This window comes from Crotalus tigris, unplaced genomic scaffold (assembly GCF_016545835.1).
Source record: "Crotalus tigris isolate CLP2741 ecotype Arizona unplaced genomic scaffold, ASM1654583v1 scf7180000024338.4412243, whole genome shotgun sequence".
In the NCBI taxonomy this organism is placed as follows: domain Eukaryota; kingdom Metazoa; phylum Chordata; class Lepidosauria; order Squamata; family Viperidae; genus Crotalus; species Crotalus tigris.
Window position 1 is genome coordinate 2,569,270 of NW_024100508.1, and position 19,009 is coordinate 2,588,278.

The 19,009-nt window shown below is 45.6% G+C and overlaps 1 protein-coding gene across 1 annotated transcript; it reads left to right on the forward strand.

The window, feature by feature from the left end:
* Positions 1-1,936: 1,936 nt before the first annotated feature.
* On the forward strand, positions 1,937-18,898 carry LGI4 (leucine rich repeat LGI family member 4). Its single transcript, XM_039325583.1, has 9 exons — positions 1,937-2,753; positions 4,149-4,220; positions 8,451-8,522; positions 9,604-9,675; positions 10,168-10,239; positions 11,426-11,595; positions 13,781-13,945; positions 14,393-14,898; positions 16,356-18,898. Exons 1-9 carry the CDS (start codon positions 2,542-2,544, stop codon positions 16,659-16,661), a joined length of 1,647 nt encoding a protein of 548 aa, XP_039181517.1. The 5' UTR covers positions 1,937-2,541; the 3' UTR covers positions 16,662-18,898.
* Positions 18,899-19,009: the final 111 nt, after the last annotated feature.

Genomic DNA, 19,009 nt, shown 5'->3' on the forward strand with positions numbered 1-19,009 from the left:
CACACACACACACATGCATATAGGTAGTCCTTGACTTACAACCACAATTGAGCTCAAAATTTCCATTGTTAAGCAAGGTAGTTGTTAAATGAGTTGCACCATATTTTACGACCTTTTTGCCACCGTTATTAAGTGAATCACTGCAGTTCTTAAGTGAATTTTACAGCTGCTAAGCGAATCTGACTCTCCCATTGACTGCTTGTTGGAAGCCAGCTGGGAAAGTTACAAGTGGATAAATACCCTGAGACAAAATACATCATCATCATCATCATCATAGTTGAAAGGGATCTTGGAGGTCATCTAGTCCAATCCCCTGCTCAGGCAGGAAACCCTATACCATTTCAGACAAATGGCTGTCCAGTCTCTTCTTAAAAACTTCCAGTGTTGGAGCATTCACCGTTTCTGGAGGCAGGTTGTTCCACTGGTTAATTGTTTTAACTGTCAGGAAATTTCTCCTTAGTTCTAGGTTGCTTCTCTCTTTGGTTGGTTTCTATCTGTTGCTTCTTGTCCTGCCTTCAGGCGCTTTGGAGAGTAGCTTGACTCCCTCTTCTTTGTAGCAGCCCCTTTGTGGCAGCCTGCTAGTTGCCAAGTGCCCGAATTTTAACCATGTGACCATGGGGATGCTGCAATTGTTGTAAATGTGAAAGCTCTCCTAAGTAACCTTTTTAGTGCCATTGTAACTTCAAACCGTCACTAAGTGAATAGCTGTAAGTCGAGGACTGTCTGTATTATGCAAAACTAAAATAGAGCTTCATGGAGAATACTGCAATTATCTATGTGGCTACTAGGAATCCAAAACAGCTTGATGTCACAAAATGTAGCTTCTCTGCAACTTGGTCTGTTGCATGGCAGCGGTTTATATGCCATGATTTGAGGCTTAGACTGTTGCATGGATGTAGTCAATTGTGACTTCTTTAATCATTCATTTTAGTATTATTCTAAAAGACCATCCTTGGAAAAACAGTCCAGGGCCATTAATAGGCATCCCTAAGAAGCCACACTGACTTAATTTGCATAAATGACACAATGACAGTGTCACTTCTCTCCTTGTTCTCCCTCCCTCCAGATATCCAAGGTCACGCACGGTTGTCAGAAGCGGCCAGGAAAAGCTAATTACAACGTTGCATGCAAGTTATATACTTCCCCCCCCCCAAACTTTAAGCTGCAGATCATAATGGCATCATTTGCACACTGACGTTCTGGCACACATGTTTCCATTTTGACATGGTTACAGACAACTATGCCTGATGTTCAAAGGCTGACACAGATGTACACTAAATGGAAGAGAAATACGGGCTCTTCTATCTCTTTGCAAGTTGTCATTTCAGACGCGGTAAGGGTCAGGTTCCCGCAACGGAGGAATGCTTCAAAGGCAGGCAATACTGAAAGAAAGAAAAGAAAAGAAAAGAAGAGAGAGAGAGAGAGAGAGAGAGAGAGAGAGAGAGAGACGTGCATACATAGAGAACATCACAGAATTCGCGGCCAGTGCAGCAGCAGATGATGTCTGTGTTTTGCGTATAGCGATGGGCTCTGCACCGGTGGTCAAAAAAGTCAAGATGGAGGACACCCCCTTAATACATGGGGATACAAAAAAAAAAAAAAAAAAGCCAAGTCTCCACAAGGTGCAGCTGGAAAAATGGCAGTGGACGCGATCCGTCCACTGCCCCTCCTGCTCTTTTCCGCTGGGAGCCCGCAAACGTGTGAATTATCTCTCCTCGAACGCCCACTTCTCCCGCGGCAGGAGAACCCTCACGATTCTTTCTCTACGCCCCCCCCCTCGCCGCGTCCCCCACTGTCGCGTGGTGGCCCTGCCACTCAGAAACCTGCATTTCTATTGGCTGGTCGGCAGCTCGGCGTGCCGGCTTCCCCACCCCCCACCCCGTGGGTTGCGTGTCTCGGTGCACGTGTATACGCGGCAGAGCTGCGTCGAGAGCCGAGGGAGGAGGAGAAGCGAGGAGGGGGGGGGAATCGAACGGGAAGCGCTCGATTTAGCCAAGGGGCTTCTCTATTTTCGCTTAGATCTCGATCGATGGGCTCTATTTTGGTCTAGCCGGCGAAGAAGCCAATCGATCCGAGTGAGTTTTTAGACCGGTGGAAGCGCTCGGGGGAAAGGAAGAAAGAAAAAAAAAACCTCCAGGCGCGCCCCCGCGTGGGAAGGCACCCCCCCCCCTCTCTCTCTCTGCCCGGCGAGCGAAGGAAAGCCCCGCAGCCTCCTCACCAGAGGGCAGGGCAGGGCGCGCAGGCGGCGGCGGGCCTCCCGTCTCCACCCCGGGAGGCTGGATGGGGCCAGGCAGCGGCTCGTCCCGGCCGGGAGGTGGCGGCGGTGCCAAAGCTGCCTCGGAGCCCGGCGCCAGGACGGAGGTGCCGGCCACGCTCTTGGCTTAGACCCGCCGAGCAGGAGGAGGAGGAGGAGGAAAAGAAGGCAGCTCGGCGGCCCGGGCGCGCGCGCCCGCTCCGCTTTGCGGTTGTCCCGGGGAAGGGAGGCCGCGAGGAAGCCCTCTCGCTGCGTCTGCTCGCCTGGCTGCCTGGCTGGCTGGCAAAATGGGCTGGAGCCGGGAGATCGGCGGACCCGGAGCCCGGCTTCTGCTCCTGCTGCTACTGTTGCTGGTGCTCCTAGCCGGGCAGCAGCCGAGCGCCGGCCGGAAACCTCCGAAGAGAAGATGCGCTTCGGGCTGCACCTGCACCAAGGACACGGCGCTGTGCGAGGGGGTCAAGGAGATCCCCCGCGATCTGCCCCCGAACCTCATCTCCCTGTAAGCTTTCTCTCGGCGAGGGGAAGGGAGGGGGCTTCTCTTAACCTCCCCCCTTTCCTTCCTGTCCATCTATTTCTTTCTTTTTCTTTTTTCCTTTTTTTAACCCTCTCCTTGCCTAACAGTAGTCCAAAGAGCTACGGTAGTTGATCTCCCGGTTTATGTACATTAAATCGACGTGGACTCATTTGATCTCAAGATCTGAGCTTAAGTCTATGGCGGACCCCTCTCCCAAGATTAAAGCTTGCAGGGGGGGGCTTCCCGAGGAGAAACAGACACCCCTTTTCTCCAAAGGAAGACCAGCTTGGGCTCGGCCCCCATCTTCTGAAAACTGTCATGAAAGGGGTCCTGGGGACAGGCCAAAGATCTGCAACCCCTGGCCTGGCCCAAACCCTTACCTGAAGGCTGGCCTTGCTTGCAGAGTTGAGGACAACTTTTGTGGGGTCTTTGGGTGGCTGGGAGGGGGTGGAAGTGGCTGGGAGGGAGCAGGGGAATTGAACTAGCAAGGAGCCATGAAGTGCATTGCTTTCCCTTGGTGAGAGCACCCATCTCTGGTGCAGTGATGGCAACCAGGTTAGCAGAGATGTGGATGGGAAGAAATGGATTTTAATCAGGAGAACACACAAACACACCACAAATTCTGCTTGAAGTCAGCTGAAATTGACCATGCATCCTTTCTCTTCTTCCTTAGAAACTCACCTCCTAAAAGCAAGCTACCCTAGTTGCTTGTTCTATTTTTTTTCCAGTGTATTTATGAGATACTTAATGGGGCAGTTTCCAGCAAATCTTGCATCATTGGATCCCCAAAACAACAACCCTGTGAAAGAAGATAGGCTGAGGGAAAGCAACTGGCCCAGGTTCACCCTGAGTCAGGAAAAACACAAATTTAGATTTCCCCCATCCGGACCTTAATCAATACACCGTGCTGGCATCCAAAAATCAGGAAAAGATGTCCCTCCTTGAAAGGATGGGGAAATTGCTGAAACTGGCAGCTGCAAACATTCCCTCCCACCACCAGCAGCCTGCCCAAATTATTACAGATCTCCCGAGGAAATTAGATGCAGCTTGACAACCCCCCCCCCTTGAAACTCGGAATATTGCCAGAGATATACCTCCATGCAGACAAATGCACCTCAAGCTGCTGCAGGTAAATTCCTCCAGGTAAAACTGGCTCCAGGAAACTGCTCTTGTCACCCATAGGAGAGTGTTCAAATGGCAACATCCAGAATTTTGGATTATTATCCATTGCTAGTTTACTTTGAGCAAGATTATTCTTGATGGTTGGTCCTTTTCTTTGGGCCAGATGATGGTGCCGCTGCTTTGTTGCTGAAAACATCTCTCTCTCTTTCTCTCTCTCTCTCTCTCTCTCTCTCTTTCTTTCTCTTTCTCTCTCTCCAGGTGTCTTATTCGATCTGGGTTCACTGAGGTCTTGGAAGGCAGTTTTCAACAGGTGCCATCTCTCCAGCTGCTGTAAGGATCCTCTCGGTTGTGAGTGTTGTGGCATGCATCAAAATGTGTGTACTTTAAGTGTTCCTCAGTCAGTGTGTATGGTACATGAGACCCAGTCTCTGTTGCCTATTCAATCTCCCAGACACAGGATCTTGCCAAGAAGCCCTCTGAATGTGACTCCTTTTGTCTAATTGTGTAAATGCCTAGTATTTCACCTGATTCCTGATAAGGAGCATGGCAAGGATCGTGCCCTTATTTGGTCCTAGGGGGTGTATGCACTGGTTTTCTTTCCTTTTGACCTACGCTGTTCTTTGTGGATCCATCAGTCCACCTTGGGAAGTCCCCCTGAGGATCTGAATGAGGAAAGGGGAGCTGTACTCATCATGTAAAGTGTTTGAGGCACCTGATTCTGCTTACTTATATATCTGGGGTCTGCAAGGCTTAGTCTCAGAATTCCCACTATGACACCCTTCCCTTTAGATCAGGGGTCTTCAAACTTGGCCCTTTTATGACTTGTGGACTTCGACTCCCAGACTTCCTCAGCCAGGCACGCTTTCTGAGGAATTCTGGGAGTTGAAGTCCACAAGTCATAAAAGGGTCAAGTTTGAAGACCCCTGCTTTAGATATACAGGCAGTCCTCAATTCATTTAGTGACCATTCAAAGTTGCAACAGCACCGGAAACAGTGACTTGTGACCATTTTTCACATTTATGACCATTGCAACTTCCCTCCACGGTCACGTGATCAACATTCGAATGCTTGGCAACTGGCTCATATTTATGACCGTTTCAGTGCCCCTGGAATCATGTGATCCTCCTTCTGACAAGCAAACTCAATGAGGAAGCCAGGTTCACTTAACAACTGTGTTACTAACTTAAGAACTGCACTTAACAACTGTGGCAAGTAAAGTCATAAAACAGGGCAAAACTCACTTTTAACAATTGTCTCGCTTAGCGACAGAAATGTTGGGCTCGATTGTGGTCGTAACTCGAGGACTATGTGTATTGGTCTGCAGCTCTTCAGATTTTTAATCAGCGTCCCCTCCCAGCAGCCGTTTCATCACGTCTGAATATTGAGAAAGGATGAGGTATTCTCGCTGGAGTTGCAAAGATTAGGATTGGTTGGCAAAGTAATTTTAATTGCCAATTAGCAGCACCCCATTAGACAGTCAGCAAATCTGTGCATAACTCTGTCTCTGCAGATCAGTCTGTGCAAAACAAAACCCGCAAATATTCTATGTATAATTATAACTGCACCAATGGCATGTTAGGAGCAAAAATGGAGTGTGGACTTTTTCAAAGGCAGTATGTGCTGCACATTGCAGAACAAGTACACCATTGCAAAAGCAAAGACTCTTTACGATAGGGTTTCCCAACCATGGCAACTTTAAGACCTGTGGACTTCAACTCCCAGAATTCCCCAGCCAGCATGTCTGGCTGGGGAATTCTGGGAATTGAAGTCCACATGTCTTAAAGTTGGCAAATTTGGGAAGCCTTGCTCTAGGGATGAATACTTGTATATTTAATCAATTCAAGGTTTGATGAAGTTGCCATTTCCTGGTTTCACTAGGATTCCCTTCAAAGTTAATAGACTTAGAATTGTCCTGTTAATTGATTAATGCCTGAGCTTTCATCTATTGGCACCTTTAACAGGGTAACACACACCTCTATCTGTTGAGTTGTGTTCAAACCATGTATTTTTCTCAATCAGTTGCAAAGCATAATGGCTCCCTTGGCCCAGAGGCTAAAGCTTGATTAATTCCAACCTCGAGCAGGTCTTTTTAAGGCCTCTGCATGTGGTACAGATTTTCTTCTTTGGATGAGTGTATTTTGCAAAGCTGCAAAATGGGTTAATTCAGTAACCATGTTAAGTTCCCATGTTTATGGATTTGGGCAATAGACAGTGCTATTTTACCAGTTCTCAGTTATGAATTAACAACCCCGGGCTCCTTATGTGGCGTACGTAATACAGGCAGTCCTCAACTTACAACATTTCATTTAGCGACCATTCAAACTTACAACATCACTGAAATAATGACTTATGACCAGTGGTGGGATTCAGTCAATTCGCACTACTTCGGCAGAACTGGTAGCTAATTTTTTGTTGCCCAGGCCCAGAATGGACTTCCGGCAGCGGCATCCACACAGAGAACTGGTGGTTCCCATATTTGAATCCTACCACGCCTGCCTGCCTGCCTTCCTTCCTTCCTTCCTTCCTTCCTTCCTTCCTTCCTGTGGTAGGATTCAGCTGGTTCGCACCACTTCAGCAGAACCGGTAGCTAATTTTTTTGTTGCTCAGGCCCAGAATGGACTTCCGGAAGTGGCATCCACACAAAGAACTGGTTGTTCCCATATTTGAATCCCACTACTCCTTCCTTCCTTCCTTCCTTCCTTCCTTCCTTCCTTCCTTCCTTTCCTCCCTCCCTCCCTCCCTCCTTCCTTCCTTCCTACCTACCTTCCTTCCTTCCTGTGGTAGGATTCAGCCGGTTCACACCACTTTGGCAGAACCAGTAGCTAATTTTTTGTTGTCCAAGCCCAGAATGGACTTCCAGAACTGGCATCCACACAAAGAACTGGTTGTTCCTATATTTGAATCCCACCACTGAGTGTTTCCCAACCATGGCAACTTTAAGTTATGTGGACTTCAACTCCCAGAATTCCCCAGCCAGCCTTTCAACTTACTGCCATTTGTTTAGTAACTGTTCAAAGTTACTATCTGAATCCCACCACTGCTTATGACCAATTTTCACACGACAGCATTCCCATGGTCACATCAAAATTCAGAGGTTTAGCAGCTGGCTCACATTTATGACGCTTGCAGTTGCCACCTTCTGACAAGCAGAGTCAATGGGGACACCAGATTCATTTAAGCACCATGTTACTAACTTCAACAACTGCAGTGATTCAGTTAACAACTGTGGAAAGGTCGTAAAATGGGGCAAAACTCACTTAGAAAGTGTCTCACTTAACAACAGAAATTTTGGGCTCAATTGTGGTCGTACAGTCAAGCACTACCTGTGTGTGTTCATCCTGTAAAGGAGGGTGTTAGCATATCTGCATACATCATGTGTCTGTTTTTGGACCAGTGAACCGTTACAGTTGCCCATTGTAACGGAATGTAATGCTGGTTAAAAAATACGCCTTCTTTCCCATTTGCAACCTAGGAAACAGACATTGGCAAAGCAATAGTGATTAGTTTCTTTTTTCTGTTTTAACCAATGAGGTGCCTACTAATCTTGGATATTTTGGGTCTGGAAGCCTCCTCATCCCACATGCATGTTCAGATTTAAAAATACCCTTCCGAGAAAGACATTCTATGTTTCTCCATCATGTGCTCCAAAACTCATCTCTTGAGGTTGAGAAATGGATGATCTCTGACTCATTGTTGGGCCAAGGGAAATTTCAGGCAGGAAACAATTAGATCATTTCTACAATCTGGGTTTAATGATCTGCTTTAAAATGCTCAAATGAACCTGCGTGAATATTTTTAGCCCAACCAGTTGGCGGTTGGTTATAAAGGGGGAATGGGGTGGTGACGATGTTGATGGTTATGATGGAAGGAAACCTGGCAAGCAGTATCACCTTCAGTAGAAAACCGTGATGCAGATCATCTTGTCTGAGGGTTTCAAGCTACCTGCCTAGGGTGCTGCTTTCCATAGCTCTGGGCTCCCATGTCTGTCTGGCCCCTGACATCCACCTTAGTTACTTGCCCCTGATTGTAGAAAGAGCTACATGGAGCTGTATGGGCATTACATCTTATCTCTGGCCAGCTTTAAACCCAGTTTTGCTAGGCCATCCCCCAGCAGATGTTGGACGATCTGATGCCCTCAAGGCTTCTTTAACTCTGTCTCCTCTCTAGCCAGCAGCTGACTCTCCTAGGCCAGAGGTCCCCAACCCGTTCCATAGAGAGAGGTTTTTCCGCAGAGCAGAGAGTGCGTAGTTTTGTGTGCTGCCTGCATCCCACGGATGGGGCTTTGCTTGTTTATGTGGACCAGTTGCTGGCATGCTGCAGCCTGGTACCGGTCCATGGACCAGGGGTTGGGGATCCCTGCCCTAGGCTGTCCCTTCCCTGACAGCCTTATTCCCTTTGCACCCTTATTTTCCCCTCCTGCAACAGTCCTGGTTGTTCAGAGCCCTTTCATCATAGAGATGGCGTTTCCTTTAGGAACCCTAATAAGTGGCTATTTCTCCTTTGTAGTTCTTTTAAACTGACCAGCCTGCCTGCTTTTTCTCCCAATCTTCTCCTCCTTAGCTTGATCACTTACAACTCTTTGGAACTGATTGGGGACGATGCTTTTGTGGGACTTGTGCACCTGGAATATCTGTAAGTACGCAACAGCGGTGGGTTTGGGAAAAGAGGACTGAATACATCAGTGAGGACCAAGATGAGTTGACACCAGGGACTTGCCAAGCCTCAGCATCTCAGAACAGCACAGCACAGCCCCTCCCAATGTGATGGGACTTTAGCAAAGGTTGATGGAGTCACAGTCTATCACAGTGTTTTTCAATCTTGACAATTTTAAGGCATGTGGACTTCAACTCCCAGAATTCCACAGCCAGCAATCTGGACTGCTGAATATAGCAGATAAGAGACAGACCCTACAGCTCATAAAGAGATGGGCTTGCAGGGTTTAAGGGATTGAGTTGTAGCTATGGAATTATGTGGAGAAAATGCTGGAAGGAGCTGTCACAGAGAAGAGGGCATTGATTTATTCTCCAAAGCATCTAAGGGCAGCACAAGAAGTAATGGGTGGAAGCTTGTTAAAGAGAGGTCCAACGTAGAACTAAGGAGAATTTTTCTGACATTGAGAACAATTAATTAATGGATCAGCTTGTCTCCTGAAGTGCTCCATCACTGGAGGTTTTCAAAAATAGACTGGACAGACATTTGATCGGGATGGTATAAGCTCTCCTGCCTTGAGCAGGGGTTGGACTAGAAGACCTCCAAGGTCCCTTCCAACCCTATGATTCTATGTTCTATGAACTATATAAATCTGAAAGAACCCAGCCTGGAAATATATCTACTATAAGATGTGCAATCAGCTTTATTTTCCTTTATTCATGAAACTTTCATTCCAACATCTAGAAGGTTATATGTGGCTGATCCCAGATTTAGAGCCTATTTGCTTTTTGTTTTGCATGTTTCTTTATTTGTCAAATTATAGTGCTGCCTTTCTTCCAGAAACAAAAGGCAATGTTGTGTAGTGGTGGTTCTCCCCCCTCCTTCTGATTTTCTCCTCACAGGAACAGCCCTGTGAGGTAGGCTAAGTTGAGAAAGCATCAGTCGCCAAAATCATAATCTGAGGAGGGACTTAATTCCATCTTTCGTCCAACATCTTAACCACTGCCCTATTCCTTTTTGCTCCTTTCCTGAGACTTACAAGGACTTCTCTCCTACTTGCTAGATTCATTGAACAAAACAGACTAGAAGCCATCTCCAAGAATGCCTTCAGAGGCCTGAAGAGTCTTCTTCATCTGTGAGTATATTGTGGACATCTTCCTAGTTCCCCTGGACTTCTGGAGTTCTGGCAAAGTTTATCACACAACTTTGCTTACTATTTATTCATTAGATTTTATATCCAGCCTTTATTTTGGCTAAACTCAAAGTGGCATGCATTTGTAAGGGTCCCCCCAGCAACCTAGCCTCAGACGGCAATGATTTTGTGTGGTCCGGATGCCTTTATTATCCCAAACACTCCTTCATTTTGGTTCTTGGTGCTGTCTGTTGTTTGCATGCAGATATTTCATTTCCCAATTAGGGAACATTATCAGCACTGATGATGTTCCCTAGTTGGGTCATGTAACGTCTGCAAGCAAACAACGAAGCTCAGAGAGATCAAGGACTCCACAGTTCAACCCTGAGCTACCAATATTCTCTTCTGTTGGGACTGTTCCATTTCAACACACAGCACGTTCCCAGACCTGCCAACTTCCTCTAAGGATATTCTTTTTCCTTTCCATCCTCCCAGGAATTTAGCCAACAACAACTTGCAGACCTTACCAAGGCACCTCTTCCGAGGCCTGGATTCGCTGACTTCAGTGTAAGTTGTGGGTCCAGCAAAAAGAAACAAGAGTATGATTTTGGGTAGAAAACTTTACTCAACCTCACTTCCAGTTCTGGTCAAGAGGGCAATCAAGGGACACAGGTCCTTTGCATATGCAATCCAAACAGATGAATATCTCACACCAAAGATAGTCAGCTGTCCACTGGCTTAATTGATGGCTTAGAGTCAGACCCTCAACTCCCCATTACTCAAAGGAACATAAGAATTGTACAGACCATGCTCGACCTATGAACGGTCATTTAGCGACTGTTCAAAGTTACAACAGGCATCCCCCCTCCAAAGTTACTTAAGACCCAATTCCGAATTTCTAATGGCAGCCCCTCCCCCCACAGTCACATCACTGCATTTCAGGGGCTCAACAGTTGGTGTGAATTGGCAGCACTTCCAATGTCAGTTGACCATGATTTATGAAGTTTTTGCTGAAAACTGTCCTTTGCTTCATAATTAAGACACCGTGAACAGTGGGTTTGCTTAACGACTATGGCTTCACTTAATAACCGCTGCAATAAAGGTAAAATCAGGTCGGTCACATGATGATCTGCTTTACAAGTGTCACAAATTGCAACTGTAATGGGCAAGGACTATATGTGGCCCATTATACCTGGAAGGTGCCATTGTAAAAAAGTTGGCACCTAAATCAATGAATCCCATTGGAAAGGGATGAAACATCCGGGATTTGCCTGTTGTGCTGCTTGGTACAAAGAGGTCAATTGTTTAAAACCAAGGATAGCTTTTAGGTTAGTTTTCAGGCTTGCCCTGGAAGAGGTGATTTGACAGCAAAAAGATTGGAAGTGTTGCCCCCTAGTATAGTTTTGGTGAGTTTTCATACGAGATGGATTTAACATAGATTTTTACAAAGAAAATAAGACATCCACCCAAAATTGTTATCATCGGATTTTGATGGACCAGCCTGAAGATTTCCCCAGGATTGCACAGGGATTGAGGGCTGGACGTTTCCTGGTTTTGTCTTGGGGGAGGAAGAGAAGGATGTGAACTGTGGCAAGTAAGAGAGAGAGGGGCTGGCCAAAGAATGAACCACCTTCTGCCCCAAGAACCTGGAAAGGCATTCCCCCCCCAAAAAAGACACAGAGCTGGCCCTGGGTGACCGTTTTGCTGCCACCCTGCTCTCCTGGCGATCACCCACCGACTTCTCTCTCAACAGGGACTTGCGGGGAAATGCTTTCCACTGTGACTGTAAGCTGAAGTGGCTGGTGGAATGGTTGAGCCACACCAGCGCCTTGGTGGAACCCATTGAGTGCCACTCGCCGGCTGAGCTGAACCGCACCAGTCTCAGCGAGCTCCGGCCTGGAGGGTTCAGCTGCATCACCACTGGTAGGTCATCCTTTGTCCTAGGGGTTCCCTCCAGCGAGGAAGGACTGCCAGCCCCAGCAGGAGTCAAAAGCAGCCAGCAAGTATGACTGTCCCGGAAGGGTCAGCCAAATGGGTTAGCTCCTTGCTTTGTTTCTCCCTAATGGGGAGAAGAATGGTCTTGGCTGGCTATGTAGTAGTAGTAGTAGTAGTAGTAGTAGTAGTAGTAGTAGTAGTAGTAGTAGTAATAATAATAATAATAATAATAATAATAATAATAATAATAATAATAAAGTTGGAAGGGACCTTGGAGGTCATCTAGTCCAACCCCCTGCTCAGGCAGGAAACCCTATACCATTTCAGACAAATGGCTGTCCAGTCTCTTCTTAAAAACTTCCAGTGTTAGAGCATTCACCGCTTCTGGAGGCAGATTGTTCCACTGATTAATTGTTCTAACTGTCAGGAAGTTTCTCCTTAGTTCTAGGTTGCTTCTCTCTGGTTAGTTTCCATCCGTTGCTTCTTGTCCTGCCTTCAGGCACTTTGGAGAATAGCTTGACTCCCTCTTCTTTGGGGCAGCCCCTGAGATATTGGAATACTGCTATCATGTCCCTCCTCGTCCTTCTCTTCATTAAACTAGACATACCCAATTCCAGTCACCGTTCCTTATATGTTTTAGCCTCCAGTCCCCTGATCATCTTTGTTGCTCTTCTCTGAGTCTCAATATCTTTTTTACATCCTCATTTTTGTCTTGAGTACCAAAAAGACCTTGGTTGACACTGGATTCTAGGTCTTTTGATTTGCAGGGAAAGCTTCTATCTGCAGGTTTAATTCAAGCAGCCAGATGTCTTAGATCAGTGATCTTCAAACTTGGCAACTTTAAGACATATGGACTTCAATTCTCAGAATTCCTCAGTCAGCCATGGCTGGGTGAGAAATTCTGGGAGTTCAAGTCCATAAGTCTTAAAGTTGCCAAGTTTGAAGACCCCTATCTTAGATTAACTCTTCCCTCCTTAGAGAATGTATAGCCATGGAAATGGAAGAAGTTTGAATTAAGCTCAGGGCAGGACAAATAGAAAGTGTATAGGTTTGTCAAGGATCAAATGAAAGTAGTTTGTGGCTATTTATTAAGTTTCTATCTCACTAAGAAATGTGGCAATTCCAATCTAAACCAATGGCATCCTTCAGGTGTGTTGGAGAAACCTATGAATTCTGGGAGTTGAAGTCCCATACAAGCACATACTGTGGCAATGGAATGGGGAAGTTTCATGTAGACAGAGGTTGCTTAGATTGTGGTGTCATTTTCCCAGCCTTCTTTTCACTTTATTTGCCAAAGTGGCTGATCCTGCTGAAGTCGGTGCTGCTTAAATTCACAACATGCCCACTTTAATTTAAACAACTTTGCATTATTTGAATGATAAGCTGAGCAGCGGGTCTTAAGAAATGTGTTCTTGCCCACGTGGTTTGATCTGTTTCATGGGATGGCATATGTTGTGCATATGGTCCATATCTTCAGTGTTCTTATCCCAGGAGGATGGAAGATGTCTCTGCAAGGACTATTCATCACCATGATTACATGCAACATTTGTTTCCGGAAGTCTTATTCCCTTGAAAGGGGCAAGCTGAATGCTGAAGATTGGTGGCGGACAGTAACTTAGTTGCTTTCATTACCTACTGGTGAGGATTCACAGACATCTGCCTGTCCATGTTGGAAGCAATATTTTGGAATTGATGGACTCTTGGATCTGCAGCGGACACAACTTTTGTTAGTCTGAAAGCTGAATTTGGCTTTTGGAGAGCATTCTGGGGGATGCAGTTCCAAGAAGTGGGCAGGGCCGGGACGAATCATAAAATTGGCTCCTTGTTGCATTAAAAATTGCAGTTCAGCTTCAGAGCAGGCTTGAAGGCACGGTTAAATTTTGCAAGGCAAAGCCTGGAACTCAGAAGGGATTCTTTTCACTTGCTCTGGGTTGACCCAGCAGGATTCATCATTGTGGATCAGCCAGAAGGCCTAGCAAAATATATCAGAGTGAGCAAATAAAGATGTTCTGCCTGGAACATTTAAACACAGCATCAGTCCTTGCAGAAATGCATTTATTAATTAATTGCATTCCAGGCTGTCAACAGAACTTCGCTTTCTGAATAGTTGAAGGCCACCAAGGATTATGAGATTCCACCCATTTGAATGCTAATTTCCACTTCCTCTCCACAGAACTTGTCCTCTTTGACACTTTGCCAGAGCAGTCACTTTCAATAGAAACATTCGTCTACCATGATGAGGAGAATTTGGTGATTGCACAGCCCTTTACTGGACGGTGCAACTTCTTGGAGTGGGACCACGTGATTGGGAAATTTCGCAGCTATGCCACTATCAATGGTAAGAAACCCACAAATACTCAACGCAATCACTTTTCTCCTACCAGCATTACTAGTGAAGACATTGCCTTTGTTGTTTGGAAACATACAGTGAGTGACATTCAGCAGCACCAAGCTACACCCCATAATGAATAAGGAGCTACCCTTTTATGCCTATCAAATTTCTCTGCAGTTTGTAGGTCTCTAAGCTGTGGTCTGTATTTAGCTCCGATCCTCTCCTTGATACACACACCCAGAGGTTTGCTGCACTATTATAAGAAAAGAGCAGGCAAAGTTGGTGGGGGTGGAGTTAAGTGTGTCTTCAGATTAGAATCCTTGCATGCCCACAAGCACGCCAAACCCAACCCATCCTGAATTCTATTGACCTTTATCTGATGCCAATTTAGTTAATGGTAATTAAATAGATAACTAAGGTAAGTAAGCATCACTCCATCTTTCTCCTTCTCAGGTTCTTCCACTGTGGTCTGCAAACCTTTGGTGATTGAAGGTGAACTTTTTGTGGTGGTAGCTCAGCTCTTTAGAGGGTCCCACATCTACAAGCGACAGGAAGCTACAGGACAGTTCCTGCACACCCAGGTCATTGAGAGCTCCCGTATCCGCAAGCCCAATGACATTGAGGTCTTCCGAATGGAGGGAGACTGGTATTTCATCATGGCGGACAGTTCCAAGGCTGGCTCGACCACGTTGTATCGCTGGAACGGTCACGGCTTCTATTCCCACCAGTCCTTGCATTCTTGGTATCGTGACACAGATGCTGAATTTCTGGAGATTGCTGGCAAGCCTCACCTCATCTTGGCCAGCAGCTCTCAGCGCCCTGTTGTCTATCAGTGGAACAAGCAGCAATTTGTGCGCCGTACAGACATTCCTGATATGGATGATGTCTATGCTGTCAAGCATTTCAAGGTCAAGGATGACGTGTACATTTGTCTGACACGGTTCCTTGGAGATTCCAAGGTGAGATTGGAGATTGGAGAGGTTGGTCATTACTGTACCTGCTTCTCTGGGGTCACACATTTCACCAAGCCCTAATGTGGTTTGTCCACAAATTCCAGAAATGTGGCTATTTGGCCTAGTGTGTTGGGTGAATCCAACCACTGGGGCTTGCAGATCAAAGGTTATAACTGAGCCTATGTGGGCCTTAGGACACTGTGGCATTTTCAAGTAAACCTGATGCAGTTTTAAACATAGCCTGTAGGAGAATATATTTGTGCTTGGTGAAAACTATTACTTTTGTCTGCTGCCAATCAAAAACATGTCTCAGTGAGAAGCACAAGTTGTTACAATTGATGGCCTGAAGGCTGGACAGATCTAGGATGACCTCCAGATATGTTGGATGTCAACTCTCTTAATTCCTACCCATCATTAGGAAAGCCTACAATAGTTGAAAAGTCTTAACATATGGTACCAGCTGCTCAGAAAACCAGTGTTGCCATCCCATCTCCTTGATGGAAGATTTTGAGTAAAAGGCTGGGAAGCCATCAATTAACACATTAATCTGGCTTCCTGCACTAAGCAAGAGCTGACCTTTGATGGCTTATACAGACTTACTCAAATGCATATTTCTATAGTGTTTGGTATGGCAAAGCAGAACTTATCTGAGTTTCTGATGAGAGTGATTATGTCACATTACCATTTCTATTGGAAGCACATAAGCAGATGAAGTAATGATAAATTGAACAAACAATAAATGTACATGATGGTCCAAAGAATAAGCTATCTGAGGTTGGTGCCACTACTATTGTGCACCACTTTAGTTTAATCCTAGCAAGAAAATAGATGCAGATTATTAAGCTTGGTCCTTTCTCTTCAAGCTCAAAGCAACTATACTGGTTCTGGACCCATTTAGAGACGAAGTTGAGCCAGATACCTCCTTCCCATTGTCAGGTTGGAGGGATGGAAGAATTAGGTTATTTAATCCAATTTCACCTGTACTCTCTTTGCTAATTTCAGACTATAAAGCCTCCAATTAAAAATTCTGGGATTTTAATGAGTTCTGACATTAAGTACATTAAGTCTATGCCTTAATGGTTCTTGCTAGATCTGATCTTAGTAGAAGAGAATATGCCAAGCATATGGTTCAATCTTGGCTCAATCAAATCTAATTTATTGGGCCAAGATAAATCTGAGCCAGGTTTTTCTTTTCCAATGTGTTATGAATCAGGTAGATTGCTCATTGAGGAATAAATGAAATCCCTCTCCTTGGTTGACTCCCATTGTTTTCCACTCTCTGGAGAAGCCTTGCATCTGGACTTAACATTAGCTTCTTTTCTCCCATAACAACACTCGCATCTTTCTAAGACTTGCCGTGCTAATAGCTGCAGCTGACATTGCCCTGGGCTTGCATACCTGCACGCCCTTTTACTGAAACTATCTTCAAAAATTGCATTTGAATCTCCTTCTGCTCTCCACAGGTGATGCACTGGGATGGTTCCATGTTTCGAGACGTCCAACAGATGCCTTCTCGCGGATCCATGGTCTTCCAACCGTTGAGCATCTCCGGCTATCGCTATGCCTTTCTTGGCAATGACTACTCCTTCAGCAAAGTCTACCGCTATGACCCCATCACTGGCCTCTTCCAGCACTTCCAGGAGCTCAATACCCAGGCCCCACGTTCCTTTGCCCACCTCAACGTTGACAAGCAAGACTTCCTGATTGCCTCCAGCTTCAAGGGCAAGACACATATTTACCGCCATGTCATCATAGATCTGAGTGCCTGAGCCTAGCGACAGTGGGGCTGGGGGGCATTGATCAAGAGTAGGAGGCAGCTACCGCAGGGAGAAGCAGTCCAGGAGAAGACCGCTGGCTCCTGGAAAGTGCAGTACCAGAGGCAACCACAAGGGGGACAGCATTGGACGTAAATGCAGTTGTGGGTGCACTTCTCCAATGGCACAAGACACCAGCTGGCCACCAGGTGGGAGCTAGGCAACTTAAGAGCCATAATCAATCACTAGCAAATGCAACTTGAATGGCAGCAGAAGTCAGCAGATTTTTCTTTTCTTTTGACCTGCCAAATGATGATAAACTGATGCTGCTATTGCAGGAAAGGGCAGATAGCTTGCAGTTTTGCAGTGGGGCTAACTCAGAAACCCTCACCAACAAGGCAGAAGTCAACCCTCTCCAGAATTGCTCGGAATTTCCATTCTTTTCCCCCGTTCTATCATTTCCTAACAAGGATGAGGTTGATTCAGTTGAATTTTCTTCTTCCCTTTTAATGGATTCCTGGAAACTTTTTTTTTTTTTTTTTTTGCTTATTTTGCCTGCTTGCTTGTATGGCTCTATTTTCTTTTGAAAACAATTTTTTTAAAAAAAAAAAATTGTGCAATCGTGCATCAAATAACTGTAACCAGTCCTATGCGTGCCTGTTCAAAAAGCAAACACCACTATGGCTGAGTTCACACAATGCAACAGAGACATTAAAATGGAGAATAGCTTGGGATTCAGTTTTGGGGGATTGTAATCTATTGTGGAAACCAGGCCACGATATTTAGTTATCCTAAAGGGTTTTTTGGCTATCCCAAGTCGAGGGTCCAAAATGTTGTGTGAACACAGCCAAGGAATCTTAGAATACCTTTAAATGTCTTACGGTATAAGCTTTGTATGTTATACTTCCCTAGGAATAGGTCCCGTTGATCTTAACTGGGATTAACAGCCCAACCCATAGATATTGGTCTTCCTCCCACTCAGTCTTACTGGAAGCTTGTCTCAACCTTTCCATGAGATATGAACAATTTCCTGCATTCAGCAGAGGTTTTTTCCAAAGCAGATCTACATCAAGCAATGTTACAGTCATTTTCTGGTTACATTCAATACGTTTTAATGGCCGTTTTCTATTTCCCAGTTTAAGGATGTATAAACATACACAATGTTAGGCATCAAACTATGTCAGGGAGAGACATGACTGAAGCACAAGCTTAATATTAAGCACACAAGGGGTCCCAGGGAATCTTGATCAATCGGAGGACTTTGGAGGGGGAGAGAGAACAAAGTAACATAAAAGGCGCATGGACTCATTGATTGAATGGGCAGAGGGGAACCCTTCTGGACAGAACCGTTAGCTGAAACAGAGGTGGACTTGCAAGGAATACGGTCCAGCATTTATTTTTCAACCGTAAATAACAATTATTCAGAGTCATCAAATCTCCTTCTAGGAGAGGAGGTACTCTATTGTATATCTTGCTCTCACTGGACTGGGAGAGACACAGCTCAGGCAGAAAATACACCAGGGGTGGGTGGGGTGGGGGTCTCTTCAGAAGGACAGGCTGATTTTCCTGTATGGGCTCCCCTTTGCGATGTGGCGTCCCACATACATACATTGTAAATAAAAGTCAATATATTGTTTGTGGGCTCGTGAGTGTTCGGTCTTGTCTCCGTTTCCCAAATGCTGAAGGAAGCATGCGGGGATGCTACTTGAGACCCAAAGGGAGGGAGATCGATTCCCTGGCCTTGAAACAACAACTGGAGTGCACCCACAACCATTTTGATACAAATTCTTTGCAAGGGTCAAAGCACTGAAATACTTCAGTCGAACATTGAGCTGAAAAAGGTAAGGTGGCTATTGGATGTATTATGCTAAAGCACAGTTTCTTTAGCTAGGATTTTATTGAATAAGCCACCATTGACAGGGTTTGCCCAGAAGGGTAATCCAGAAACTGAGCAAGCCATATTCTCAGTGGTACAGAATGAAGCACAGGTAATCCTCAACTTATAACCATTGGGGTAAGTGACCATTTGAAGTTATAATGACACTGAAAAACAGTGACTTATGACTGGTTTTCACATGACCGTTACAGCATCCCCAGGGCCATGTGATCACAATTTGGGCATAATTTTGAATGCAGTGTCCTGGGATCATGTGAGCCACTGTTTGTCAGTTCCCTAGCTGGGTTCCGACAAGCAAAGTCACTTAAGGACTACATGATTCCCTTAAAAATAGCAGAGATTTGCTTAACAGCCGTGGCAAAAAGGTCATCAAATGGGACAAAACTCACTTAACCACTGCCTTGCTTAGCTTCGGGCTCAGTTGTGGCTGTAGGTCAAGGACTACCTGTAGGGGAACAAGCCAGCA